This window comes from Paroedura picta, chromosome 5 (assembly GCF_049243985.1).
Source record: "Paroedura picta isolate Pp20150507F chromosome 5, Ppicta_v3.0, whole genome shotgun sequence".
Taxonomy (NCBI): domain Eukaryota; kingdom Metazoa; phylum Chordata; class Lepidosauria; order Squamata; family Gekkonidae; genus Paroedura; species Paroedura picta.
The window spans coordinates 66993898-67020900 of record NC_135373.1 but is presented as its reverse complement, the minus strand read 5'-3'; the positions used below and the strand labels follow the sequence as shown (position 1 = coordinate 67020900).

Genomic DNA, 27003 nt, shown 5'->3' with positions numbered 1-27003 from the left:
TCTTCCACAGACGGCAACTTTCTTCCTTATCCCCTTATGCAGCAGTCTGAAATGGCCAGGGGAGATTGGGGATGTCCAAGAACAGGATTTGGGAGTATTTCTGCACTTCTAAAAATTTAGCGTTAAGCAACCACAATTGCTTAACACTATTAAAAAATGTGCCCCCACCATTTCTCACCTCCTCGCTCTCCTCCCGCTTTCTCACGCTTCATGGCACTCCGCACAGCTGATTACAATGTCTGCAATACCAGTGAGTCTCCCCCTACCTGCCAGTCATGGCAGCCAGCTTATCAGCTTTCTCCTAGTTTTAAAGGGAAAGTGATCTTTTTTTGGTAAAGTAAAACTTCTCCATTGCTATGCCTATGCATATATTCATAGACACATAGTGCATAGTTTAGCCAGCCCATTTTGGAAGTCTGACACTTGCAGATTAAAATAAGTGATTTTTTTCTAGATTTTTTTTTTAGAGGGATTTGAGAGGCATGCTTTGTGCGCCAACTGGTTGATGGGAATTTTTTTTTGTTCTGCCTCTATGGACCAACACATATTCGTTAGTCTAGGTAGCTTGCTCCTCCCCCCCCCCAAAAAAAGCCCCTTTTGGATTGAAGGGAGAGGGAGGTGGGCTCGAGGGAGGGCACTGCAGATGGAAATTTTACTACTTTGCCCATGTTGGTTATGCACATGTCCTTGGTGTGTGGCTTGCTGCTTACTCTTCTCCTGCTAGTGCTAGATAGTTGGGGGAATCCATTCTTTGGGATTCCCCAACTATCGCTTTAAAATGGAGGAGCTAGCTGCTGGTTTGCTGCTGGGACACTGGATGCAGACGATATTGTGTAAAATGTAGAACCCCGCCCCCCCCCATCTGCATAGGGTTAATATTTCACATTATTACTTGGGTGTGGAATGGCCCGTAGGCTGCCATGAGAAAAGGGAGTGAGAAAGTCACACTTTGTGAGCAGAAATATTTGCACTCATGGGAAAATTCTGGTGGATCCAAGCTGTAGTTTTGATTTTCAGTATTTATTCCATCTGCTGAATGTGCGTGTCAAATGCATTCTTATTTTCTGTACTTCATTGTTATAGTTGTCAGGTGCAAAGTCGTGTCTGACCCATTATGACCCCATGGACAATGATCCTCCAGGCCTTCCCCAGAGTCCATTTAAGTTCACACTGACTGCTTCAGTGACTCCATCCAGCCACCTCATTCTCTTTCGTACCCTTCTTATTTTGCCCTCAATCACTCCCAGCATTACACCCTTCTCCAGGGAGTCCTTCCGTCTCATGAAGTGGCTAAAGTTTTTGAGTTTCATCTTCAGGATCTGGCCCTCTAAGGAGCATTCAGGGCTGATATTCTCTAGGACTGACCGGTTTGTTCGCCTTGCAGTCCAAGGGACTCGCAAGAGTCTTCTCCAGCACCAGAGTTCAAAAGCCTAATTTCTTTGACACTCGGCATTCCTTATGGTCCAACTTTCACAGCCATATATTGTAACTGGGAAGACCATAGCCTGGACTAGACACGCTTTTGTTAACAGGGTGATGTCTCTGCTTTTCAGGATGCTGTCTAGATTTGCCATAGCTTTCCTCCCCAGGAGCAAGTCTTTTAATTTCTTTGCTGCAGTCCCCATCTGCAGTGATCTGGGAGCCCAGGAAAATAAAATCTATCACTACCTCCATTTCTTCCCCATCTATTTGCCAGGAATTGAGAGGGCCAGATGCCATGATGTTCATTTTCTTGATGTTCAGTTTCAAGCCAACTTTTGCACTCTCCTCCTTCACCCACATCAACAGGCTCTTTAGTTCCTCTTCACTTTCTTCCATTAGAGTGGTATCATCTGCATATCTGAGGTTGTTATTTCTCCCTGCAATCTTGTTCCCAATTTGTGACTCACCTAACCCCACCTTTCTCATGATGTGCTCCGCATACAAGTTACATAGGCAACAGTATTACAGGCTTGCCGAACTCCTTTTTGTACTTCATAACCTGCAGTAAAAAAAAAAAAAAGACAGCAAGGACCACATCAGTTGAGAACATTTTATTTTGTTTAGTTATACAAGGAAGGACTGGTCAGTGAAATACCCCATCCTCACCAGATTGTGTCAGTATCACATTAGTTAGTACACCCAATAGGAGGGGCAGACTCTAATACAAATACTGGAGTTACTGTACTTCGTTTTGCCAAGTTTTTGTCTCCTGATTGGTTCCATTCAGGTAAGTTCCATTACTATCTTTATCAATAGAGAAATATAAACAAAACCAAACTTGGAGTTTGCTTAGGGTGACAGTTTTAAAAAATTGTTCATTAATAGAATTTCACTTCTTAATTACTGTTTCACAGCAATGCCAGTTTTGCTGGTTCATGAGTCTACTGATCTGTCTTTTAATATTAGTCATAAAGTGCTACATCAGAGAAACCTGACCAGGCATAAACTTCACAGTTTCAGAGTCTCCAGTAGATGACAATTTAACAATTTTCAGATGAATAAGTGCATGGAAACACTATTATATATATTGAATTTTAAACACTGCAGAAGAGAAATAGGATTTATTTGGCTGTTTTGATTCTGTTTTGCTCATGTTATAAAGGCTAGAATAGTAGATTTCTTCCCCCACATCCAGTTTTTAAAAGCAGTTATTGCATTTATGGGAAGAAATGGCATAAACACTATAGGTATCACATGCTACAAAACGTTCTCAATGATTCTTCCTATCAGACATGTAGGAAAATGGCATACACTCCAATTCAAATGTGTATGGGGGGGGAACTTGGGGGGGGGGTTGAACTAGTAAGGAAAATGTCCAGTTTACTAGATTTTGAATATTTTTCTTCTTAACATTTGGATTAAAGCATTATTTAAAACAATATTCAAAATTTATGGAGAACTTCTTTCAGTGGGAATGAATAGGAAAAGTTCTTTTCACTGAGGCTTTATTTCTAAGAATTATTTCTAAATATTGAACCTACTCACTTAGTATTGAGCAAACACAGTTATGAAAGGAGAACAATTTAAAAACCCAGGAGAGTGGTTACAACCAGTGTTGTGTAGTGGACAGATGGTTGGACTAAGATCTGGGAGATTCAGATTTGAATCCCCACTTTGCCATTCATGACATCCATATCCCTTACTGGATAGTGCCTGTAACGTCACCAGTGATGAGATGACAAAGCAGTCCTCACAGCCATTTCCAGGCACCACACATTTTGTTATGTTTAAAGGCTCAGTGTTTTGGAAAATTAGCAAATGTTATAAAATAATTTCCTACAGAGATAATTAGATTCATATAGTTTTTATAATATTGATACAATATAATCCAATTACATTACATGCCATCAAATATTATTACACTAATCTATACAAAGCCACAAGCTGACTCAGAGTTCCACTCTCCCCCTATTTAACATCTAGCTATAAAGGAATTCTAAATGTGTGTGTGTTTTAAAAAACCCAAACCAAACAAATGCTTTTAGTCCTTCAATATAAATACATGTACTAAGACTGATTGCTTATATTGATCCTTGTATGCTTCTTTCTATGTTTTTGTGTTCAGTGCTCATATAACCCATTAAAAAGTGACTCCTTTTCCCCAATTTCCTGATGACTAGGTTTGCTAACCTCCAGATGATGGTGATCCATCCTTTTGGAGAAAATAACTGGTCTGGAGAGTATATTTCATAACATTGTACCATACTGAGCTCCCCCTCCTCCTCATCCACCCTCCCCATGCTCTAGCCCCCCCCCCCCAAATATCCAGGGATTTCCCAGCCAGGAATTCGCAACCCTACCTGATGACAGCTCCATGACTTTCAGGTTGCTCAGTGGCTTCCCTATCCCCTCCACCAAGAAGAGATAGGACAAACAATGACGCTTCTTGCCTTCCCTGATGCTTTGAGAAAGGTGAGAATATCAGGATGTTGACTCCTTTGCCTGGTCTCACTATCCTCTCCTTCCTTTCTTCCTTCTCTGCCTGCCTGTGTCCATCTGCCCACCTCTCTGGTTTTTTTTTTTTTGAAACTGTCCTTCAAAACTTGGACATACAACTCTCAAGAGGACCTAACAACTGGATTTGACTTCTGCCCTCAACAAGTTCATCCCTTCTGCAAGCACCATACCATAAACACTAGAAAGGATCAAAAAGTTCCCTTTCATTTAATAAAATTATCCCTCTGTGTTAGAATGAGTTGTAAAACACAAATCCTTACAACATTATGCGTTGTGTTTACAAAATCTTTATCATGTTCTCACTAGGAAAGAAATATTTAAAAGACTATTTTCAAATTCTTTCAAGATTTTTTTTTTTTTTTTTAGTGTTTGGCTTACCAGACTGAAAACCAAAGTAGACCTTTTTCTTTATTCACCAAGGAATTGAGGGGGAAAGTTAGAAATGTTGTACTAGACCACATTAATTTGCAAGTTTGTTTTGTGAATGAAGGGTCCCTTCAAATGTGCTCCCATTGGGCCCCATCTTTGTAACTCTTTCATTTGTAAGAGACCTTTTTTGTATTTAGAATATGGAGCAGAAACATTTATGCATGATTTTCCTTTCGGGACAGTTCTATGAAAAAGATGCCCATCCTTTGGCTGTTTAACTAACCATGACAATGTGGTATTGATAGAGAAATGTTGGAAAATTTGTTACTGAGTTGATAATGAGGTGCCAAACTGAATCATTAGTGCATATGCTCATTACAGAGTTTAGGATTTAGCCCTTCAGAAGATTCATGATGTCCAACTAAAAGGAAAAGAAACCAGCGATGATAGTAACAAAAGATACTTTTGTTGTTCTTTTGGAGTGATTCATGATAATAAGCAATTTATTTTTCATATGATTTCAAACCAGCTGATTATTTTTACTGGTTTAACTTTTTAAAATTGCCTTTACTGTCTTTGTAATATGACATGGAATGGTAAAAAATTGTATATTTAGAAAAATCAGTGTTCATTTTTATATACAAAATATCTTTGGGTTCAAATATTGCAATGAACTTATAGAGCATAATTTTGATGCACAACAGTGCCTGTTTTAAGGTATATTCCTGGGCCACTAAAATCAGTGGAACAAAACAAATATAATAACTAGAAGAAATAAATGTAATAGTAAAGGTAATGAAAATAAAAAAGACTTTTAAAATGAAGAAGGCTGCATATCCCTAGGCTGGATGGGACTTAGAAATAAATACTGGGCTGGGCTCAAGTTTACCCAGCCAAGAGTAGGGCTTTGAACTCAGTTCTTTCAGAGAGTTGCCTGCCACTCTAGTCGCTATACCATGCCAACTCTCTCTGAGGGCAAAGACCATGAACAACATCAATGGTTGTCTGGACAGGCCACCTCTCCCAGACCCTCCCAGTAATGCCCTCCCCATAGCACTTGACTACCACAACACTTTCTGGGTATGGTCCCTGTATTCAGGTCTCATACCAACTCCTGTAGGATGAGGTGGTCATTGCTTTGCAGTTGCACAAATAGCCTTGCCTTCCCACAGCTTTGGCAGAAGTCAGTCCTTGCTAGTAGAGTTTGATTGATTAAAATACGGCTCCAAGCCAGCTACAAAACTCACACTATTTACAAAACCATAATCCAGCAAATCATGGTAGTGTACAATTGTCCAGCAATAAAAACACATTAAATGTCCTTGGCTAGTAGGAATCAGAGCTGCAATAGTATTCCTCATGCCCAGTTGCTTAGGGTTATGTCATGTTGACTGACCATTGGCTGAAGGTCCCCACCCTCTTTTCACAGCAATTATCTGCCTAGCTGTTTTGTTCCTACCATTGACTGTCATTGTGGGTGGAAGCTCTACCTCTTCATGGCCCCAAATGTGACAGGATTTCATGGCATTTAGGTAGAACTGACCAACAAGGAACAGGTCTCATGGGTGGTTAGGGAGTAGCAGAAGAAAGACACTTTCTTGTACCCTCAGTGAACTTGTGTGTGGGCTTCTGGAGCTTTCCCATTCTGATGTAGGGATGCTGTGAATTTTGCCTCAAATGTGAGCTGATTGCCAGGCTGAATATCCACTGAACAGGTTTGTGCTGGATCTTTTCTAAGCAAGGATACTGGCCATGAAAAAGGGGGCTGGCAGCCATTAATACAGGTATGACTGATTTATGTGATTTGAGATTGATTTAATTCTTTTTAACAATTGCCTGCTGAGGAGGGATGGGGAAGAAGAGCTATTAGATTATGTGTGATTATACATATAGACACTCAAAAGATTATTGTGCTGTACTGTACTGCTAGGAAGGAAGTGGGGGAAGTGATCTACCCAGCATCTATAAACAGGTCATGGAACAAACATTCCATTAAAAAAATGGCTCCTTGTATATGGTTGGCAAACTGGACATAAGCTGAAACTGCAAGTTTGGAAGGGGCACCATGTGTGAATCAAATAATTTTATTAGTACTCTAGAATGGAGTGTGTATGTGGATGCACTGGGTCACATGACATACTGCCCTTTGGTCATTTGTTGTTTGTGGGAGCGATGCTGCCACTGGCCATTGACTGTGAGGTAGCATGTAGTTTCCCACTTGCTGGCTGTATCTCGTGGGTGGCATGCACCTGTTTAATCAATGGAAGAGGAATGGAATGAACCTTCCAACAAATGCTGTTCCATAAGCATTATTACAGGCTTCTCATTATTACAGGCTTCTCTCTCTCTCAGTCCAAGCTGATGTCCATGGGATCTTCTGGTCAGTGAGGCAAAGCAGGGACAGCAAGAGAAGCAAAATTTAGCTAACTAAGCAAGGTCAACCAGGGTGAAGTGAGGCACAACAAAGCCATTAGTCATTAGCCTGGAGCTAAAAAATACTTCTGGTTGTCCTGCAGATCACTTTGTCATAGGCACTATCCAACCAGGGGGGGGGCAGGGACTATTTAGGACATTTTAATCACTCTGTTGCACTGCACTAGAGATCGCCTAAGGATACTCCCCTGTTGTTCTAGGATTTGGGAGGAGGGGGGGTTCAAGTGTCACAAATTACAAAGCAGGCCTTTTAAAAGACACAGTTTCCTGGTAAAGGCTGTTGTTTTGTGTTACTTCTCTAATTTGAGTTTTCACGTGTGTCTTGTTTGCTAGGAAGAGGAAAAGGGGTCAAGACAAAACAAAGAAACAATTGGTGGAGCAGAAAAATAATCTTTAATAATTGAACAGACCCTACGCATTTCATCTGCAGCTTCATCAGGGGGGATTTACTTACAGATTCGTTTGGTTTTACAGTGTAAGTGTATATGTGGGAACAAAACCAAAAAGATTTGTTTCCTTCTGTACCACTGTTTTTTGTTTCTTGGGAAGCAAAATGCTATTGATCTTCTTGCCTTGTCATTCTTTAGATTCAGGGCTTGCCAGACTCTGCTTTTAAGTTCATAGAATACCCAAAAAAGAAGACTAACAGGCTTGCCAGAGTGAGCTTGTCAACTGGCAAGAGGGAAGGGGCGGCGACAAGAGTGCAATGCTGTTACTTCTGAGTGCTCAGAAGTGGCAATGGGCCATAGAAATTCTATGGTGATTCCTAGAGCTACCCATCATCATACTTGTGCGGCCAGTAAGGTTTTTAATTTTTTAAAAACCGTAGTGTATCCTTTACTATTGCTCTAAAGCACGGTAGGCAGTGGGAACTCAGAGAAGGGGATCCCACCTTCCAAATGACTTTGGCAGGCCTACTTGTGTTTATTCGATATTAACAAGGGTTATTGGCAGAGTGGTGGTTACATAGCAGATCAAACCAAGGCAAAAGTAAGTTTACAAGTATGTGGATCCCCGGTAGTTCTCTTGAGCTGCCATGCCCTGGGGGTTAATTGCTGGCCATGTACCTGCACAGTTCTCCATCCCCATCAACCAGTGAGATCCATCAACCTGTGAGATGCAAAGACCTTGAGGCTTGCCTGACTTTTTAAACGATGCTACAGCCTAATTACAAGCCAATGGCAGCACTTATCCATGGGATGATTTCCCACATGCAGGCTGTGTATTGCCTTCAGTTTATATCCAACTGCAACATATAATTTGTGGTTTTTAAGTTCTAAATATTGGGTATTTATGCCAATTAGTTAATCATTCCAATGTACAATTATAAGTTGAAATGGTGTTTGAAATATAGGAGTTTAAGAAAATTTCCAGAGAATCCAAATGAGAAGGCTTAACCATGAGAGAGTTCTAAAGAAAATCACAATTAACATGGTGTCATTGAGGTTTCAGGACTAACTTAGTGGGTTCACCAAAACCACAAAGCAGATTTTGAGGTTTTTGACACATATCACTTATATTGCCAGAATGCTATAAATGTTGTTGCTCATAAATATTCAGTGTTGTCAGAAACTTTATGTTAAGATCTGAACTCCACTGCTTGTGGAAGGAGATATTAATGACACTGATATATATGTAACCATAAAATGACACAAGTAAAATAATCAAAAAGTTCTGCCAGTTCTAATTGTCACATTTTGGCTAAAGTCTCTCTCTCTCTCTCTCTCTCACTCACTCTCTCTCTGCACTGATGAAGTTATCCTCGAATTATCAGAAAAGCAGCCTACTATGCGCCATCTGTGGATCAAATGGATAGCAATCAAGGTGTGGCTCATTATGGCTGATGACGAACCCATGTTGCCAACAAAAGCACCAATATTTATCAACAAACCTTTTGTAGTTCTCTGGAATGCACCGACTGAAAGATGCCGGCTACGCCACAATGTGGATTTACATCTTGATGTTTTTGGCATCATGTCAAATGCCAATGAGACTCTGAGTGGGTCCCGTGTGACAATATATTATCATAATCGCCTTGGGTACTATCCCTATTTTTCGGACACTGGGAACCCCATCAATGGAGGCTTACCGCAAAATGAGAATCTTACCAGGCACCTCACCAAAGCCAAGACTGATATTAGTCAGTCCATACCTCTGAGGAAATTTGCTGGACTTGCAGTCATTGACTGGGAGGGCTGGAGGCCTCAGTGGGCAAGAAACTGGGGCAATAAAAAAATTTACCGAAATAAGTCTCTTGAACTTGTCAGAAAGCACCATCCAAAATGGTCAGAGCGCAAAATCAAAACAGTTGCTAAGAGTGAATTTGAAATAGCCGGAATAACATTTATGAATAGTACCCTTGCTCTGGGTAAACATACAAGACCGCATGGGTTGTGGGGTTACTATCTATTCCCGGACTGTTATAATTATGATTACCGGACTAACCCATTGACCTACACAGGAGAATGTCCAGCTATTGAAAAATCACGTAATGATGACCTGCTTTGGTTATGGTCGAAAAGTACTGCCCTGTACCCTTCCATATACCTGGCTTCTGAACTAAAATCAAGCTCAAATGCTTTGAAATTTGTTCGCTATCGCGTTAAAGAAGCATTACGTATTGCGGCAAGTGCTAGAACAGACTACACCTTACCTGTTTATGTTTACTCTAGGCCATTTTATGCCTATACGCTTGATGCTTTGACAGAGGTAAGAGCACATTGTAAATTGGAATCACACCACTTCCTAGGACCTGTCCTTAAGTTTTTTTTTCCTGGCTATCTTGCAAGGCCTATAGCCATATGTGGCATAGAGGGCCATGCCAACTTAGAAATATCCCATGCCACTTCTCTAAATTCTCAGCTATTGTTTTTAAGAAGTAATGTCTCTAGTTCTTTTCCTTAAGGAAATATAAGGGAAAATATGCAAGCAATTTCCCAGCAAAATGTCTGGGAAGGAATGGGGATGGGGAAGTCACATAGGAGCTCTGAGGCTCAATGGAATTGGAAGTTTGTAATTCTGCATAGGATTGTACTGCATAATACCAGGGCTTCCCAATGAAACACTGAGGTTAAAAATCTCAGGTAGCTACTGTAGTGGTTTAGTGGAAGAGTTTGTTCTCCTTGCTGTCTGAATTCATTCTCAAATGCTCAGTTTGGTTATGTTTTCTCCCTGGGCCCTATGCTTGTTTCATCTTTTGAGAGTCAAAGTTTCATATCCAACAAAGGGAGTTTTGACTCTCAAAAGCTTTGACCCCAAAAATCTTGTTGCTACTGGATTGTATCTAGCTCATATTATTTTGGAGATGCTTCTTCTATCTGCAATGAGAAGTTTGCCTTAACAATAGGTGTGGTGATGGGGAAGGGAGCAGGAAGAAATCTGAATGCCCACTTTTACTTCACCTGGTATCCATTTTAATCAATAATTTCCAGCCACACTGCCACAACATGCTTGTCTGAAAGCATGAATGCCTCTGAGCATATATAGAGTGTTTTTGACTCACCAATAAGTAACCTTTATCAAGATTATATCCTTGCCTCCCTCCAAATCTGTGATTAGAGCTATAAAACTTGAAGATGCATAATCCTCAGACAGGTTTAAACTCTGAAACATCTCACTATAGAAAATGAATATTTTCATACAGATGGCTGAAGGAATGAGAGGTCATAACATGCAGGCAACCTCCAGTAATTTCACATTTCACTGCAGAAAATCAGCTCTATGAGGTGTCTTAATAAAACTGAGCCAAGAATAAAAGCAACTTTAAATACCCACAGGGAAAATGCTTTATGCAGTGCTTTCCCACGACTGCATAGTAACCATACATCCAAATACCTTACCAGTTAGGGGAAGAAATTTGTGTTGGAAGAGAGTGATTTGTGGGCAAATGTTAATCTGGAGTCTCTCATTTTTGTCATTAAGGCACTGCATAATAATATCTACCTTCTATATCACCAGACTTTTCCAGCACAGTTTTTAGGACTGGTCTGGGAAGTTAAAACGGCCTGGTGCCTGAAAAGATAGCTCAGCAAAAACATGGGCTGATTCTGCACTTGTTTATTCCATTGCGGATCCTGCTGAATTCAGGTCAATTTGAACTTGGGTCTTCCTCTATTCACCCCCCCCCCATTGAAACAGAAAAGGGAAGCCCAGAAGGGGGGGGGGGAGCCAAGGGCAGCAGGAGCCTCTTTCTTTTTTTGATGGTGGTGGTGGTGGGGAGAGGATTGGAGACAGCAGAGGAGGGATAATAAATCCAAGAGGAAAATCTCTGCCAAGAGAAGTTAGGGCTTCCCCTTTAAGGGAAGCCTTGCAACCTGTGAATGAGGAAGCCTTTGAACTGATGCCCTGGCCAATTAAGGGCTTTTCTACAGTGTTGGAGGCTTGAGGCAGCAAGTTAGTTTGGGAAAAGCAGAGAGCTGGACCTTTAGTCATGCTGATCTTTCAAATATCAAGGGTTATATCCACTCCAGAATATTGTGGGGGAAAAGTAGGGTAACTCTGGATCAATCATGCTTGTTGCAGATGAAAAATTTAAATCACGCAAAATCAAAATGGAAATCACATTCAGTGTAGATGGCAGGGACTGAATTGACATGGGACTGGAATAAAAGCTCTGTGCAGATTCAGCCCTGGTCAGTGGTACCAACAATGGTTACTGGCTCACATATTACCTGCTTTTTTTGGTGGTAAGGCAGCCAGGTAGAGGAACATGCCATCTCCCAAATGATTTATGGTGACCCTGTAGGATTGTCAAGGCAACAGACATCTAGAGATGGTTTGCCATTGCCTGCCTCTGCAAAGACCCTTTGCAGTCTCTCATCCAGAAACTAAATAAGACTGACCCTGCTTAGTTTCTGAATCTGACAATATCACCTAACTCGGTCTGGATAGCCTAGTACAGAGGAACAATTATATAGCATGATATTACATATGTTTGGTATTGAACATCAAGAATGCTTTCAGTGGACCCATCCTGTGTGTGAAAGTGTGAATGGGAGCACATGGAACTGCATTCATGCCACATTCTGGCATATATCTAAAATATGGCCCTTCCCATTAAATACAAAACTTCCTAGATTTTAGCCTTATCATCATGTTAGCTACATGCCAGCTGCTCTAGTGGATATCCTATTTTGAGATAATCAATGGCAAGGGTACCTTCTCTGTAAAGCAATAAGCACATTTGTTCATATCTTTATTTTGTAATAATGTGATCATTTGAGTTTATACTCTTTTGCTTTGGTTGGAGAAAAAAAGATTATATTTTAGATAGTTGAAGGTGGTATGAATGAGGCATCACTGATGTGCAAGTATGTGCACTGATCCTACTGATATCTATGCTTCAGAGAGGAGGGCAAGAAAATGAATGGATGTGTGAATTATAGACATACACAACAGCTCTGGCTTTTTGTTCGCTGTGTGCGATGCTGTACTATATCATGCATGTTCTTTAACTTTCAGGAAGACATGATACATACTATTGGTGAATGCGCTGCACAGGGAGCAGCAGGAGTTATCCTTTGGGGAAATAACCAGTATTCTAACTCCAAAGTAAGTCAATGTGGGTTAAAGTTAAAAAATCTCCATCTGCTAAATGACACATGAGTTCTTTGATCATCCAAGACCCTTTCCATTGTATTACTTGGTTGAGATTAAAGCATGAGAAGTTAGGGTTCCTTCTGGGAATGATTAAATGCCATGATATTAACAGATATAGAAACCATCTTCTTGCATAGTAAAATCTCACGCACTTATACAGTATATTCAGAAAGCAGATACAGTATTTGTGGGTCTGATGACGATGTTGCCTTTTGGTAAAAAGCACTCTTCCATCCGAATCAGAGATGATGTTGCATAGAGTTTGCTTAAAGTTATGCATGTTCAAAGATGCTGTCAATTCAATCTGATCATCAGCCATTATTGTTGCTAAGGATTACTCAGCTGACCACCAAAATACAACACTGATTGATGGTTTACATGATTTGTTAGTGATCTTGTCTATTTAAGCAATGGCCTGCTGGGTAGTCCAGTTTCTCAGCAAGGATTGGAGAGAGGGGAGGATAACTAATTGTAATGGAGCAATGTAGCGGGCCAGGCGTTTTTCCACCTTCGCCAGGCCCGACTATTAGCGCCCTACCTGTCCCCCGAACACTTAGCCACAGTGATCCATGCAACGGTCACCTCCAGAATAGATTTCTGTAACTCGCTCTACGCAGGCCTTCCCTTGTCCTTGATCTGGAAACTTCAGCTAGTGCAAAACGCAGCTGCTAGGGTCCTCACTGGCACATCTTGGAGGGCTCACATCCAGCCAGTGCTGAGGCAGCTGCACTGGTTGCCAATTGCTGCCCGGATCCGGTTCAAGGTTCTGGTTCTAACCTTCAAGGCTTTACGCGAGTTGGGACCCACATACCTGAGGGACCGCCTATCGCCCTATGCCCCTCACAGGGCCTTGCGCTCTGCGGGTGAAAACCTGTTGGTCGTTCCCGGCCCTAGGGAAGCACGCCTGGCCTCGATCAGGGCCTGGGCTTTTTCGGTCCTGGCCCCGACCTGGTGGAATGAGCTCCCGGGAGAGCTGCGGGCCCTGCGGGATCTTTCAACGTTCCGCAGGGCCTGCAAGACGGAGCTCTTCCGCCAGGTTTATGGTTGAGGCCGGGGCTGATAATAGATCTATGCCCCCCCTATTTCGTACAGCATAGGAAATATATACTAAAGCATTTAGGTTGGGAAATTCTTGGGGGGTATAGTCTGGGGAAGGTGAGTTTTTGAAGGAGACTTCAGCCAGAATGCCATAAATTCTCTGTTGTCTGGAGATCTGAGGAGATCTCCAGCTGAAATCTGGAGGCTGATACATGTATGTACCCAAATTCAGTCCCAACAAACTGCTCTGCCTTTCTTAAAACTGGGAAGAATGAAGGGTATTGGTTTCAAGCTTAGGCATGCCATCTCTGGATAGACGAATGTCTAATACCTAGAAACCAAGTCTGGTGGGTTCAAGCAATGGAAAAAACACAAAGATTTGAGCATGAGAATATATGTTTGTAGGAGATCAGCTCACAGAGAACAATCCATTTGACTGATAAAGAGAAGAGCTGGGTTTTTATACCCTGATTTTCACTACTCAAAGGTGTCCCAAAGCAGTTTACAAATACCCTTTCCTTCCTGTTCTTACAACAGGCACCCTGTGTGGTAGGTGGGGCTGAGAGAATCTAAAAAAACAACTCTGCAAGAACTGCCCTAAGAGAATTGTGATGGGCCCAAGGTCACTCAGCTGGCTGCATGTGTAGAAGTGGGAAATCAAACCCGATTCTCCAGATTAGAGGGTGCCATTCTTAGCGACTTTACCATATTTGCTCTGTATGCAAACAAACATATAGAACAGTTGTACAAATCTCCAGCCTTGAAACAATACATTTACAAATGAAATGCATGGTTGTACTATTTTAGTACAATATTTGACAATTTGATGACCTGCCCAGTGTGATGTAGTTGCAGCCCAGCTGATTTCTTGACCCTTCTGATCAATTGTTTTGATAGCCATTGAGACACAGTGCCAACTACTTAACAACTCATTTGTCATCTTTGTTTTATTTTAGCATAGCTGTGCCGTTGTGAAAAATAACATAGATGGCTCCTTGGGATATTACATCCTTAATGTGACCTCTGCAGCCAAGCTCTGCAGTAAAGTTCTCTGCAAGAAGAATGGGAGATGCATTCGTAAAGCAGACAAATCAGATGCCTTTCTGCACTTGCCCTCTCGTAGTTTTAAGATGAGCATCAAAACCACTCGCCGTAGGATGAAAATGCGAGTGATTGGGAAACTGACACGAAAAGACAAAAAGAGACTGAGAGAGCAGTTCAGGTGCCAGTGTTACAAAGGATGGATGGGTGATAGGTGTGAGCTGCACGTTGCCCATCAAACTGACAAATATTTTGACAAGGAAAACAAAGCAGACCAATACCCATATTCAAAATTATACTACCAAAACCTTGTTGAGAAATGGTTTTCCAATAAAAAAGAAACCAAAACCCATAAAAATATTTATTAAATATGGACGTGTTCTTGGAATGTTAGTTTGATTTATACTAGGGTACTAATCAGCCACATTACTGTAATATCAGCAAGCTGAGATTTCCTTACCATTACCAGAGCTGTGGAATAGTTCTGAACACCCTTAGATGTCTCAAGAGCCACAGGGTAGTTGGTAGAGGCCCCTTGGCCATCCTAAGAGGGGACTTTTGATCACTTTAGGCCCCTTATCCAGACAGGTTACTAGCTTCAATGAGTCCCACCACCTTTCTCTCGCCCCCTGCCCCTCCTGGCTCCTTAAAACGAGTGACAAGGGGGTAGGAGGACCTCTCTGGGAGATAATAAACTTGTCTCTGACTATGGGGACCTTGGGAGGGGGGTTCTGAAGGCAGTGATAGTTTATTTTCTGTTGAAGAAATCTTCACTAAACCCATGTGACTCAGCCAGCCACCCTGAATTGCATCTTGTGTTCCTGGGGAAGGTCATTGAGTGAGTGGCTGCAGACCAGATGCTAGCATACCTGGAAGAAGCTTCAGTCCCTGACCCATTCCAGTTGGGCTTCTGCCCTGGCCACAAAGTGGAGACAGCTTCAATCACCCTTATGGATGATCTTCAGAGGCAACTGAACTCAGGAGGTCAGCACTGCTTGTATTGTTAGATTCAACATGGTAGACTATGGGACAACCTTTCAAATACTTAAAGAGGGCTATCATGTGCCCTCTCAACCTCCTTTTCTCCAGGCTGAACATTCCCAAGTCCCTCAACCTATCTTCATAGGGCTTGGTCCCTTGGCCCCAGATCATCTTCGTCGCTCTCCTCTGTACCCTTTCAATTTTATCGATGTCCTTCTTGAAGTGAGGCCTCCAGAACTGCACACAGTACTCCAGGTGTGGTCTGACCAGTGCCATATACAATGGGACTATGACATCTTTTGATTTTGATGTGATGCCCCTGTTGATACAGCCCAAAATGGCATTTGTCTTTTTTACCGCTGCATTACACTGCCTGCTCATGTTTAGTTTACAATCCACAAGTACTCCAAGGTCTTGTTCACACACAGTGTTACCTAGAAGCGTATCCCCCATCCAGTAGGCATGCTTTTGATTTTTCTGACCCAGATGCAGAACTTTACACTTATCTTTATTAAATTGCATCATGTTCTCATTTGCCCATTTTTCCATTGTGTTCAGATCTTGTTGAACTCTGTCTCTATCTTCCAGAGTATTTGCCAGTCCTCCAAATTTGGTGTCATCGGCAAACTTGATGAGTAGTCCATCCACCCCCTCATCTAGATCATTAATAAATATGTTAAAAAGTACCGGGCCGAGCACCGAGCCCTGAGGTACCCCGCTACTCACCTCTCTCCAGTCTGATGAAACACCATTGACAACAACTCTTTGAGTGCGGTTCTCTAACCAATGCCCTATCCACCTGACTATCTGAAAATCCAGATTGCAGTCCTTCAACTTGTCCATCAGAACATCATGGGGAACCTTGTCAAAAGCTTGACTAAAATCCAAGTAAATGACATCAACCGAATTTCCACGATCCAGCAAACTTGTTACTTGGTCAAAAAAGGAAACCAGGTTGGTCTGGCAAGACCTGTTGGAGACAAATCCATGCTGACTTCCTTGGATCACCAAATTGTCCTCCAGATGTTTGCAGATCGCTCCCTTTAATATCTGCTCCATTATCTTCCCCACAACAGAGGTCAGACTCACTGGTCTGTAGTTTCCTGGGTCATCCTTCCTCCCTTTTTTGAAGATTGGAATAACGTTTGCTCTCTTCCAGTCCTCTGGGACATCTCCAGTCCTTAACGAGGTCCCGAAGATGATGGACAAGGGCTGTGCAAGTTCTCTGGAAAGTTATTTGAGCACTCTCGGGTGCATTTCATCCGGCCCAGGGGATTTGAACTCATCCAGTGCAGCTCAATGCCTCTCGACAACCTCTCTATCCATGTTAACCTGCCACCCAGACACTATCCTTTGGCTACTGCCATCTCTAGATGTGCCTAAATCCTTTGACCTGTGGGAAAAAACAGGTTTAAAATAGGCACTAAGCCTTTCTGCTTTCTCTGCATCTTCCGTTAAGAGTATGTCCATCCGCACCCAACAGTGGGCCTATTGCCTCCTTTACTTTATGTTTGCTCCTCACATAACTGAAAAATCTTTTCTTGTTACAATGGGCTTCCCTGGCCAATCTTAGCTCACTCTCAGCTTTGGCCTTTCTGATGATTGATCTACAGTGCCTAGTAACCTGTAGGTACTCTTCTTTAGAGCTCTGTCCTTCCCTCCATTTCCTGAACATTTCCTTCCTTGATTAGAAGGAATATCAACTCTGTATTCTAATCCTACATTAACTGCTGGCTAACTAATGAAATCTGACTTAAAGATTATAATTTATGATTGTTGTACTGTTTTAACTGCATTTTAATTGTAACATATTATGGATGTAAACTGCTCTGAGGTGACTGGCTCAATATGGTGGTCTATAAATGTAAATATAAATAAAAATGAAATAAATTAATTATCTATTGTTGAAGCTGAGCCAGTAATTCTGGTACATTTTTGAGGATCATGTCTGTCTGTCTGTACATTTTCCCACTTTGCAATATTGACTTTGAAAAATATAAATTTGATCTTAGTCAAAGATATAGAAGGCTGTGGGTTGGGATCAAAGCTACATTTCCTATTGTACCACAGAAGATATAGGTTTTGACCACAACCCACATCTCATCAACTCCTCTTCAGTTATCTTATCTTAGAATATATAATTGGCCCATGGTTCAGAATTTATGTCTCATCAGAGGTAGCAGCAGCAGCCTCTCCATCTAGTGGCTGGCCCTGCTCAGGACCAGCTGCTGGTGATCAGGCTGACAGCTCTCTTGATAACATCAAAACAGCTGTGGTTCATTGTGGGGGGGGGGGAGAACTATAAGCACATAGAATAGCCATGTGTGGTCTCACCAGCACTTAGCAGAACAGGGAGAGTGTTGAGAGCTAGAATCTCTGGTGTCAGGCTTATTAGGAAAATTGAGAATTTGGGCTAACATGGACAACAATGTGAGCAACGCTGTAGCTAACAACCAGCTTGCCTGACCCCTACCTGAAATCTTGCCAGACTTTTTAGACATTCTGACCCTGGACCAGACCACTGACCATCCTTGTTGGAGCTTGTCTATCTGCTTTATTGAACCTCTGGCTTTCCAACCTTTCCTTGCTGACTAATCTACAAACTCTCTTTGTCTTGCTTCAAACACACTGATCAGCTGCTGAAAACTGACACCTCTGGTTAAGCCTGATAGCCAGAACAGCACCACAGCAAAGCCCTATCAGACAGCTGGTTATTGTGGGCTTTCTGGGCTGTGTGGCCATTGTCTGGTAGCTTTAGTCCCTGGGATTTCACAGTCATTGTGGCTGGCATTTTCAGAGGTAGGACATGGCAAGATGGGAATCTGTCTGTGTCAAACCCTACACTGGATGGGTTAAGGATAAAAATGTGTCGACAGTTTCAGTATACAAAGAGAAGAGCAGCAGCAGGCTGCTTAAAAGAAGAAAATAGTTTTATTAAGAAGAGAAACAACTTTATATAGAAAGAGAGGAGAGAAACTGTTGCCAGACTAACATGCTTCTGTTGTAGAACAGAACACGAGTCCAATAGCACCTTTAAGATTTATTCAAAGTGTGAGTTTTATGAGCAGCAGAGTATGATTAGCAAATTAGTAAACTCATTTACTTTCTCCTTATATTTGTACTTTTCATGATCCCTGTTCCATTGTGTGTTATCTGAGGAAGAGTGCATGCACTCAAAAGCTGACACTTTGAATAAATCTTTGTTAGTCTGAAAGGTGCTATTGGACTTGTATTTTGTTGTGCTGCTTCAGACCAGCACAGCTAACCATTTGAATCTATTCTTCTGTTGTGTCTGTTCTGGAAATAAGCAGGGAAGAAGTATGCTAAAAAAAGCAGGAAGTTTCCAAAGAGGCAATCAGGACACTGGCAGAAATTATTTGAAAACTTCCAGGAAGTTCCTAATCTAACTATGCTAAATAACATCTCCTCCAATGCCCCTTGCAGGACACTCTTCGCATGTTTCTGAATCATGCACACTAGGGGCCATTCCGCACCAGGATCTATGTGGCAAATTGGTTGCGGGATGAAAAAATGCCATTTTAAATTGTGGAATTCGTCGTTATTCAGACCTGGCTTTGTAGTGTAATCCATTTGCGTTTCGATCGTTTCCCACAGGTTTCCAATCTTGGTAAAAATTGCTAGCCAGGAAGCGATATTGCCGAGCTTGTCCCGCCCCTGGCCATCAAGCAGCCAATGGGCAGCCGTTATCATGATCCCAAAAAACCCCTTTCCCTTTAAGGAAGTTTAAAAAAACACACACGTTGCAACGAATCTGCGTTGATTCGTTGCAATGGAGAGACCCATCTTGGTAGCAGGTGGTGTTTGAGCTGCTGTTTCATCATTGCCACGCTCCTCCCGAGTGAAAAAAAAATTAACCCCCCCCCCCCGGCACGGGTGCGATTTTTGGCCGAAAATACAGTGAAAAATAAAGGGAAAATAACCCAGCAAATGGGGCTGTGTGTTGTTTCGTGCTTGGTGACTTAAAACAGCTCTGCAGCCAGGGAAGCCTCGCTGGGTAAATGAAGGCTCACTGGTGCGTTGATCTCCGCTCACTTGGAGAAAAAAAATGGCGATCGCTTCGCCGGAAGATCAGAGGAGAGAGCTAGGGGGAGGGACTTTGCAGAAACCACAACAATGGTAATGCACAGAACTTTCCCGCTAGTGTTGCAGATTGGTTGCAAGAGTGTAGCGCTTTCCAGAGGGTGAATCCACTTTTTGGGATTTCCCTGAAAGCGCTATAACAAACAGCTTTTTGCGGATCGGTTTCAGGAGTGTTGCAGATTGTCGACGACATTGTGCATAACAGCAAAACAGTAGCGATTTCAATTTGTAACCATTGTGCTATTTTGGATGAGTGCGGAATGGCCCTAGATTTGGCATATATCAACTGAATGTAGTCAATTGAGACTGAACAGCAGTAAAAGCAAGCCAATACCATGATTTGACACAAGAGCATTCAGTGCCTCTGTCTTGTCTTCACTGGCTGCGGCAGTCCAGTCATGGAAGTCGGGGAGATCCCAGAAAGGAACTCTAGAGATTCAGGAAAAAACCCAGATAAAGGGTGTGAAGAAATAAGCTACCAATCTGGCAGTTCAGTTTGCACAGCCCAGAAGGTATAATATGGGCTTTGGTTTCTCAGCAAAACAGTTCCAGGAAAAAAATATATTTTCTGGTTCAGCTTGCAACACTGGTATTTTTACTGGCTCATTTCATGAAATAGGTAATGCAGACTTGATTTGTACAAGATGTCATGGGAGACCAACTTAAATGCTTATATAAGAGTAGACAAATAACCAAAGGATAGGCCTATAAATGTCTAGCAGAGCTAAATGGAACTTTCCTATAAAGAACTAGTACACCTCAAGTAGCAGATTCTGAGAAGCATTCAAAGTATTCAAGCCCTATTTGTGAGTTAATACAGATTTTTGACTGACTACTCCTAGGAGCAAACATTTTATATTCTTCTGGTTCTAGTACTGGTGAATTACACCTGATCAATGTAGCTGACTCAGGTTGGGGGGGGGGTCCTCATTTTCCCTTCCCCCATTATTTCTGCTTTACCCTTCCTGCTTCCTTCCCCCCTTCTCCCTCCCCCAGCCAGCCAACCTTTATTTGTCTCCTTTTCATTTTATCTTTGTCCTCCCTGTAGTCTGGTAGCCACTCTTTAAGAAAAGTCTGCCATGGGGAAAGTTCCTTGGTGCCAGCCAGACTGCATCCAATTGTGTAGTACTGAATTGGCCAGGTCCTGTTTTGTGGGTTTGTGTTGTTGGCATTGGGCCTGTCCCAGGTGAATCCTCCTTCATCAAGGGAAATGACAGAGAGGAGGACAGGACATTTTAAGGGCAGTTTTGACCTCCTAGTGTACTTAAAAAAAAGATTTCAGATTTCTCTGCAAACCTGAGATTTCCTTTGTAGAAAAAGCCCCCCCCCCATCTGTCTGTCGCTCCATTTTTCAAGTATATTAATCCACATTCTTTGGCCCATTTTTGAATTAGATATACAATTATTCCCCATTATCAACCAACATACTTTTATCATTATGTCTCTGTTTCCCTTTCTACATTAAAAAAAAAGATCAGTGGCATCTGAGTTTAATTCAATAGCTAGTTGCTTGCTTGTAGGAGAGACACAATGACTCCAGGCTTTTGACCCATAAACTGAAGCTCCAAGACTGGCTCCACTGGGATTTCTCCAAAAGAAGTATTCCAAGCTACTTCATTGCTTTGAACCTCATGTTGAATGAGGAATTCATAATGCTCAAGTCAACATCCCAACTATCTCTTGAAAATTGTGACCCAGGGGATACTCCTGAAAACTGAGAATGCTCCTGAAAATGAAGAAACTCTGTCCTACTGACAGTATTCATAACAGAGTGGGAACAAACATTTCAAGGCAGTAATGGCTAGCTGAAGCCAAGACACCAAAGTTAAATAGAGATTCAGCAGTAGCCTTCCATTTTACTCTTTGCCCTGAGTCACCCTTGTAATGACATGTTTTGAGGAACGCAAACAAAAAAAACCCAGGCTTGACATTCCACTTCTCTTCGGCATGAGATAGCCTGGCACGACTGATGGCAAACCTAAAGGTACTCAGACTTGTCTTTCCATTGAAATTTTTGAAAATTGGGGCTTGTTCTTTTTAGAGCTGAATAGGAAGTCTTGCTTAATATGTGATTTATTTCTACTGCCTAGAGCTGACTTTGAAGAACCCTGGGTTGTAAAAAAAAATAAAATAAAATTAGCACAGGGCTAGTTTTGCTCAATTTTTTTGTTATCTGAATTCATTTGTTCTTTCAATGCATAACATGGCATGGACTGTAACAAGATGAGCTACAAAAATTCTCTTGTGTGCTATATGTGCCCCGCAATCTGTATATTGCCTGAAATGAATGAGAGATTGCATGATTGGTAGTGACTAAAACTGGCCTTGATAAGTAACCCTTATGCTTTTCATAGATGTTTTGCCAACTACTTCATCAAGTGTTTTGTGTAATCAAAAAAGTTTGCATGTTGTATTATCGGAAAGTCAATGCTTTTCCAAACTGTCTTATAGTCCATCATGAGAATATAATCATCAGTATGATGGTAATGTCACAGCATCTGTTGTTACCCTGGACAGTGTGCTTCTAGGAATGAAATGTTTACTAGCAGAACTCATACTCTATGCAAATACAAATGGAACCCAATGCACAATGCAAATTTGTTTGCGATTCACCTCCACATGCAATCTGCAGGTCAACTCCCCTGATTTATTTAATTACTTTGTAACCCCACCCTTCCTTCAAGAGGTCCAGAGGGTTGCACATTTTCTACCTTTTACCCATAACAGCTCATGAAAGTCGACGAGGCTAAGAAATATTGATTGCCCCGGAAGCTTCATAGCAGAGTAAGGACCTGAATTCTGGTCCCCTTGGTTGTAGAGTGACATTCTAGCTCTTGTATCACAAGGACTCCATTTATCCATCTGCATCCCTGACCTTAAAAGGCGAGTCACCTGAAATGAGTGGCATCCCATTTGCTTATTTAAATCAATGAATGACTGGAAATAGTCATTGAGATAAGTAGCTTGTTTACTAATCAAGTCTGTATGTAACCCTTCCTCAGAAGAGTGCAGTGTGGCATGTATTGGATTGTCCTAATTAAATCTCAGGACATCCCTGTGATATAGGCTAGCTCAGCCTCAGATTGGGACATTAAAATGGCCTGGGAGTAAATTGAGCTGAACATTGCAGCACCTATGTGGCTTGTTGATCAACAAGAACTACTCAGCTAGGATTTGGGTGACATAGGGTGCTGCTCTACTACCACATGCTCTTGTGCCACTTCCAAACAGGTCTAAGTCTGAGTGTTCCTTTGTTTGCCCCAGGCTGCCTGTGGTCCCACAGAGCTGTGGCCCATCAGGAGCTTTCTCAGGAAATGAAAGGACCAGTTCACACCTGGGTTAGGCTAAGAGACAGTGGTTTTCTAAATAAGTTTGTGACAGTATGGGTAGAGACTCCAGGTCTCTCCTTCCAGGCACAACATCCTACGCACTATACCAAATCAACCACACAATGGATGCATAAGCATGCCTATACAGGAGCATATGGATTATATTGGTTTATTTATTCAAACATTTATACCCTGCTTTTCTCCCCAATGAGGATCAAAGGTCGCCTACAACATTATTCTCTCCTTCTCCAAAAAAACACAACAAAAAGCTCAGAGTCTTTGTCACTGAGGTGTGTCAAGTGGGTGTTGTAAAGGAAAGTTAGTATAACATTGTTACCTAAATAGGAAGTCTCCTAATTTAGTTGGGGAAATCAGCTTTTAATTGGTAACTTAGTGATAGAAGGTAACTTCAGAATTTCTGACAATGTTCATGGGGATGATGCCCTCAGAGAAACTTAGAATTACCAGTCTGGTGTACCAATCACACAAAAATACAGTAAAATATGCAAACAAGTCTGGCCAAGGAAATAAGGGGTGAAATGGGAGAGAGTATTCGGTCCATGGATTCAGCAGTGAAACAACCAGCATTTCTTGGAGACAGAAGTAGGTCCTACATGCAAGTAGGTGTATATAAAACAGATCCAAAGATACGCACACACCTGGGGCTGGATGTCCATATTTGATAGGAAAAATGTTCCCTGGGGCAATGCTTATATGTGAGCACAAGAAGAAGAAGAAGAGTTGGTTCTTATATGTCACTTTTCTCAACCCAAAGGAGGCTCAAAGCGGCTCACAGACACCCTGTGAGGTGGGTGAGGCTGAGAGAGCCCTGATATCACTTGGTCAGAACTGTTTTATCAGTGCCGTGGTGAGCCCAAGGTCACCCAGCTGGCTGCATGTGGGGGAGTGCAGAATTGAACCCGGCATGCCACATGTTGATGAAATCTTCTATGTCTGGCTTTCTCAACCAGGGGTTCATGAAACCCTGCGGTTCCTTGATGCCCCTGGAAGGGTTTCCTGAATTGGTGGGAGTTAATTAATTTTTATATAGTAGATTTATGAAGTTGTGAACAATGTGAGCTATGGAATCCCCAGTTCAAAACTCACCTCACGAACAAGCCTGTAATTTTAATATCTTGTCCCTCCACAGGAGAATCAGAAAAAGTACTTTGACAATGCATACAAAATACTTGCAGATACTCTAAAGCCCCATAAAAAGATCAAGTATTAACATGATTAATTCAGGTGCAATCCTATACAGTTTATTCCTCTAAAAGTTATAGGCTTAAACCAGAGCAAATCTACATAGGATTGCACTGAAAGTGTTCTCTGCAAAACTTTACTTAAATCTGGAGAACCACCTGTGCCTTCCTTTTGAAATAGTAGGTTAAACACTTAGGGGTGTATTCACAAAACTGGCTACTTAATAGTTATGGAATCCTGAGACCTGTATAGAGATGGCCAGACTTTAGCAACCAACTCTCTTCCCTCAATGATCATTCCCAGGACTCATCTAAAATTTGTATCAAAATTATATTAATTTCTGTTCCGAAAGAGCTTTAGTTCAGCCTCCCTATTTTTAGTGAGAGGCCAGTCTAAGGAAGAAGTCCTACAAGCTCAGGAGAAAGGAGGGCATATATATTCTTTAAATAACAAATAAGGTCTGAATAAGGATTTTTAGAGTTAGGCAGATACCAATCACTCAGCACATTATGCTGCATTGCTTAGCTGTTGGGAAATTCACTTGAAGTAACTGTTATACTGCTGCAATAGTGAAATACTTATTTAGTAAGACTTTTGGAGGCCAATCCACGGGAATGTTACTGGTGGGGGGCATTACTTTAAAAAAATGGCTATGGCTGCTTTATGAGCTTCAATGAGCTCTTGGTAGCTACAGCCAAAGTACATTCCTCTACTTTTTTTTTTTTGGGGGGGGGGGTCATTTCCTGTCAATCTGTACCAAGTTTGGATAGTGGGAGTATTGGCAAATACAGGTTATGCTAAAAATACCATTGAAATGATAGTTTAGCACATGGAGAATGAAAGTCTGGAAACAATTTGGGGTTTTGAAGGAAAAACAATTCCCTCTCACACCAAAATCCCACAAGTAAGGCTGTCCACTCTCAGAAGGAGGGTTTTTGCATGTAGCAGTTGCTTGACCAGGGAATAGGTGTCGAATGAGCATACATTCAGATGCATGTTCAAATGCCGTCCATATTCAGTGGATGGTATCCTACTTTAGGCTAAAGGAAATTCCTTGAGCCTTCCACCAGGCTAAGAAGACCTCCTCACATTTGAGGAAGGATTCAGATTTTGTTTAATGAAGTAGTAGGATACGAGGCATTGAATTTATGGATGCATTTTTAGACATACCCCTATCCACTTTCTGGTTCAGTTAGTCACATATGGAATTGTACAATCTTAATTTGAATGTGATTATAATCTGGATGTTTTTTTTTTTAAATAAACTAAAAAACAATTTATCTTTTCACTGAAATAAATAGAAACACTAATTTTTGGCTACCCAATAGAACCTGTCTGCAAGAAGATTTGGAGGAAATTGTTTTCCTTGTTCATGTCCACAATTAGTGAGGAAGGGGCATGATTTCTTTTCAGAACTGTTTCAGCTACCCCTGCTATTAGTCCATGACAGCTCACCATGTGTGGTGAACCAGTCCTTTGGCTTATCCATCCTGAACCCATGTGACCACAGTTCTCAGTAATCTACCATTCCTTGCTTTTGAGTTTCTCAGAGCAGCTGGATCTGTAGATGTTCACAGTTCTCTATGACGAGAAAAGCTTCACCAAATCATTTTTGCAGAATTAACTGATGGTACACGACAGGAGCAGGCCTAAGGTATTTTTTTTCTTGATTCTTCCCTTGTAGTTTTGCAAACTAGTGGAGAGAGACGTACAAAATAGATAAGTTCTCCTTAGTGTGTAATGTGCAGGACTGCTTGCTAGCCAAGAGCTGCAACATTTAGAAAAGGGTAGAGGAGCATCCTGCATAAACACAAAGATCACATGAATCAGTCATCAGTTAACCAAGTTTTTTAGTAACTAGAGGCAAAGCCCAGGAATACAACGGGTGCTAGCACATACACCTGCTCTGTGACCTTCTTGAGTTCTGGACCTCCCCACCCCCCTTGCTCTCCACTCAGTCTTGAGATCCAATACAGTGAAATGGTTAAAAAGTAGCAGATTTTAATCTCAAGAGTTGAGTTTGATTCCTGACTCCACTTTCATATGCAGGCAGCTGGGTTGTCAACTTCCAGGTGGGGGCCTGGAAACCTCCAGGAAGATGAAAAAGAGAAAGACAGGATGAAAGAGAAAGAGAGAGAGAAAGAAAGAGGGGGGGGGGAGGAAAGGAAGGGTTCAGTTCTCCTGGAGGTTTGATGCCGGGCTGCAGGCTGGAGTTTTAGTTGTGGCAGGTTGGCTCACGTCTTCCTGCGCCCACATGGGGGAGCATTTAGCCTGGCGCATCTCATTTGCCCCCGATTTGTGCTCCTGCATGGGGTAGTGAAGTTCCCAGTGCATAAATGGTCAGTGTGTCTTACAATCACCTTCCATTCCTCTCTCCACAGCAGATACCTGTGAGGTAGGTGGGGCTGAGAGAGTTCTGAGAGAACTGACCCAAGGTCAACCAATTGGCTGCATGTGGAGGAATGGGGAATCAAACCTGGTTGTCCAGATTAGAGGCTAATGCTCTTAATCTTTCCAGGGAAAGGGAATTGTCTGGAAAGAACCATGGAAGCTTAAGAAACAAATTCTTTAGAATGATTGTTTTTGTGTAATTCTGCCTCCTTTATTATTGCATCGATAGTGGTGACTGGAGTTACAAAGAAATATAAGTCTCTGTACTTATAATACAACCATTCCTTCACAGTCCTTTTTTGTCTCTGTCCTGCCCGAAGAGGTTTACAGTGGGGTGAACTTTCATGCCCATCTGTGGGTGGGGAAGATTAAACTGATTGCTGCAGGAGAATGTTCTCTTCCTAGTGTATTCTTTTTGTCTTTCCATACCACATCTTCAAAGGTATCTGCACTGACTGTGCTGTTCCTTACCTTTGGCTCCATTGATCATGTGACAGCAGTCTGCTTTTTATTTTGAGAAAGAAAGCTACAGACAGGTACTTAAATTTTTACCATCTGACATTTAGCTGGTTCAGATGAT

At 41.8% G+C, this 27003-nt stretch overlaps 1 protein-coding gene across 3 annotated transcripts; it reads left to right on the top strand.

The window, feature by feature from the left end:
* The first annotated feature begins 1906 nt into the window (after positions 1-1906).
* Positions 1907-17526, top strand: LOC143837897 (hyaluronidase-1-like). Of its 3 annotated transcripts, XM_077338349.1 has the most exons (5): positions 1907-2209; positions 7075-7216; positions 8498-9450; positions 12202-12291; positions 14334-17526. In XM_077338349.1, the coding sequence occupies exons 3-5, from the start codon at positions 8530-8532 to the stop codon at positions 14784-14786; spliced, it is 1464 nt and encodes a 487-aa protein (XP_077194464.1). In that variant the 5' UTR covers positions 1907-2209; positions 7075-7216; positions 8498-8529; the 3' UTR covers positions 14787-17526. The 3 variants fall into 3 exon arrangements, with proteins under 3 accessions (XP_077194464.1, XP_077194463.1, XP_077194465.1); XM_077338348.1 differs by lacking the exon at positions 7075-7216 and having other exon boundaries at positions 14334-17525; XM_077338350.1 differs by lacking the exons at positions 1907-2209; positions 7075-7216 and adding an exon at positions 3849-3894.
* Positions 17527-27003: the final 9477 nt, after the last annotated feature.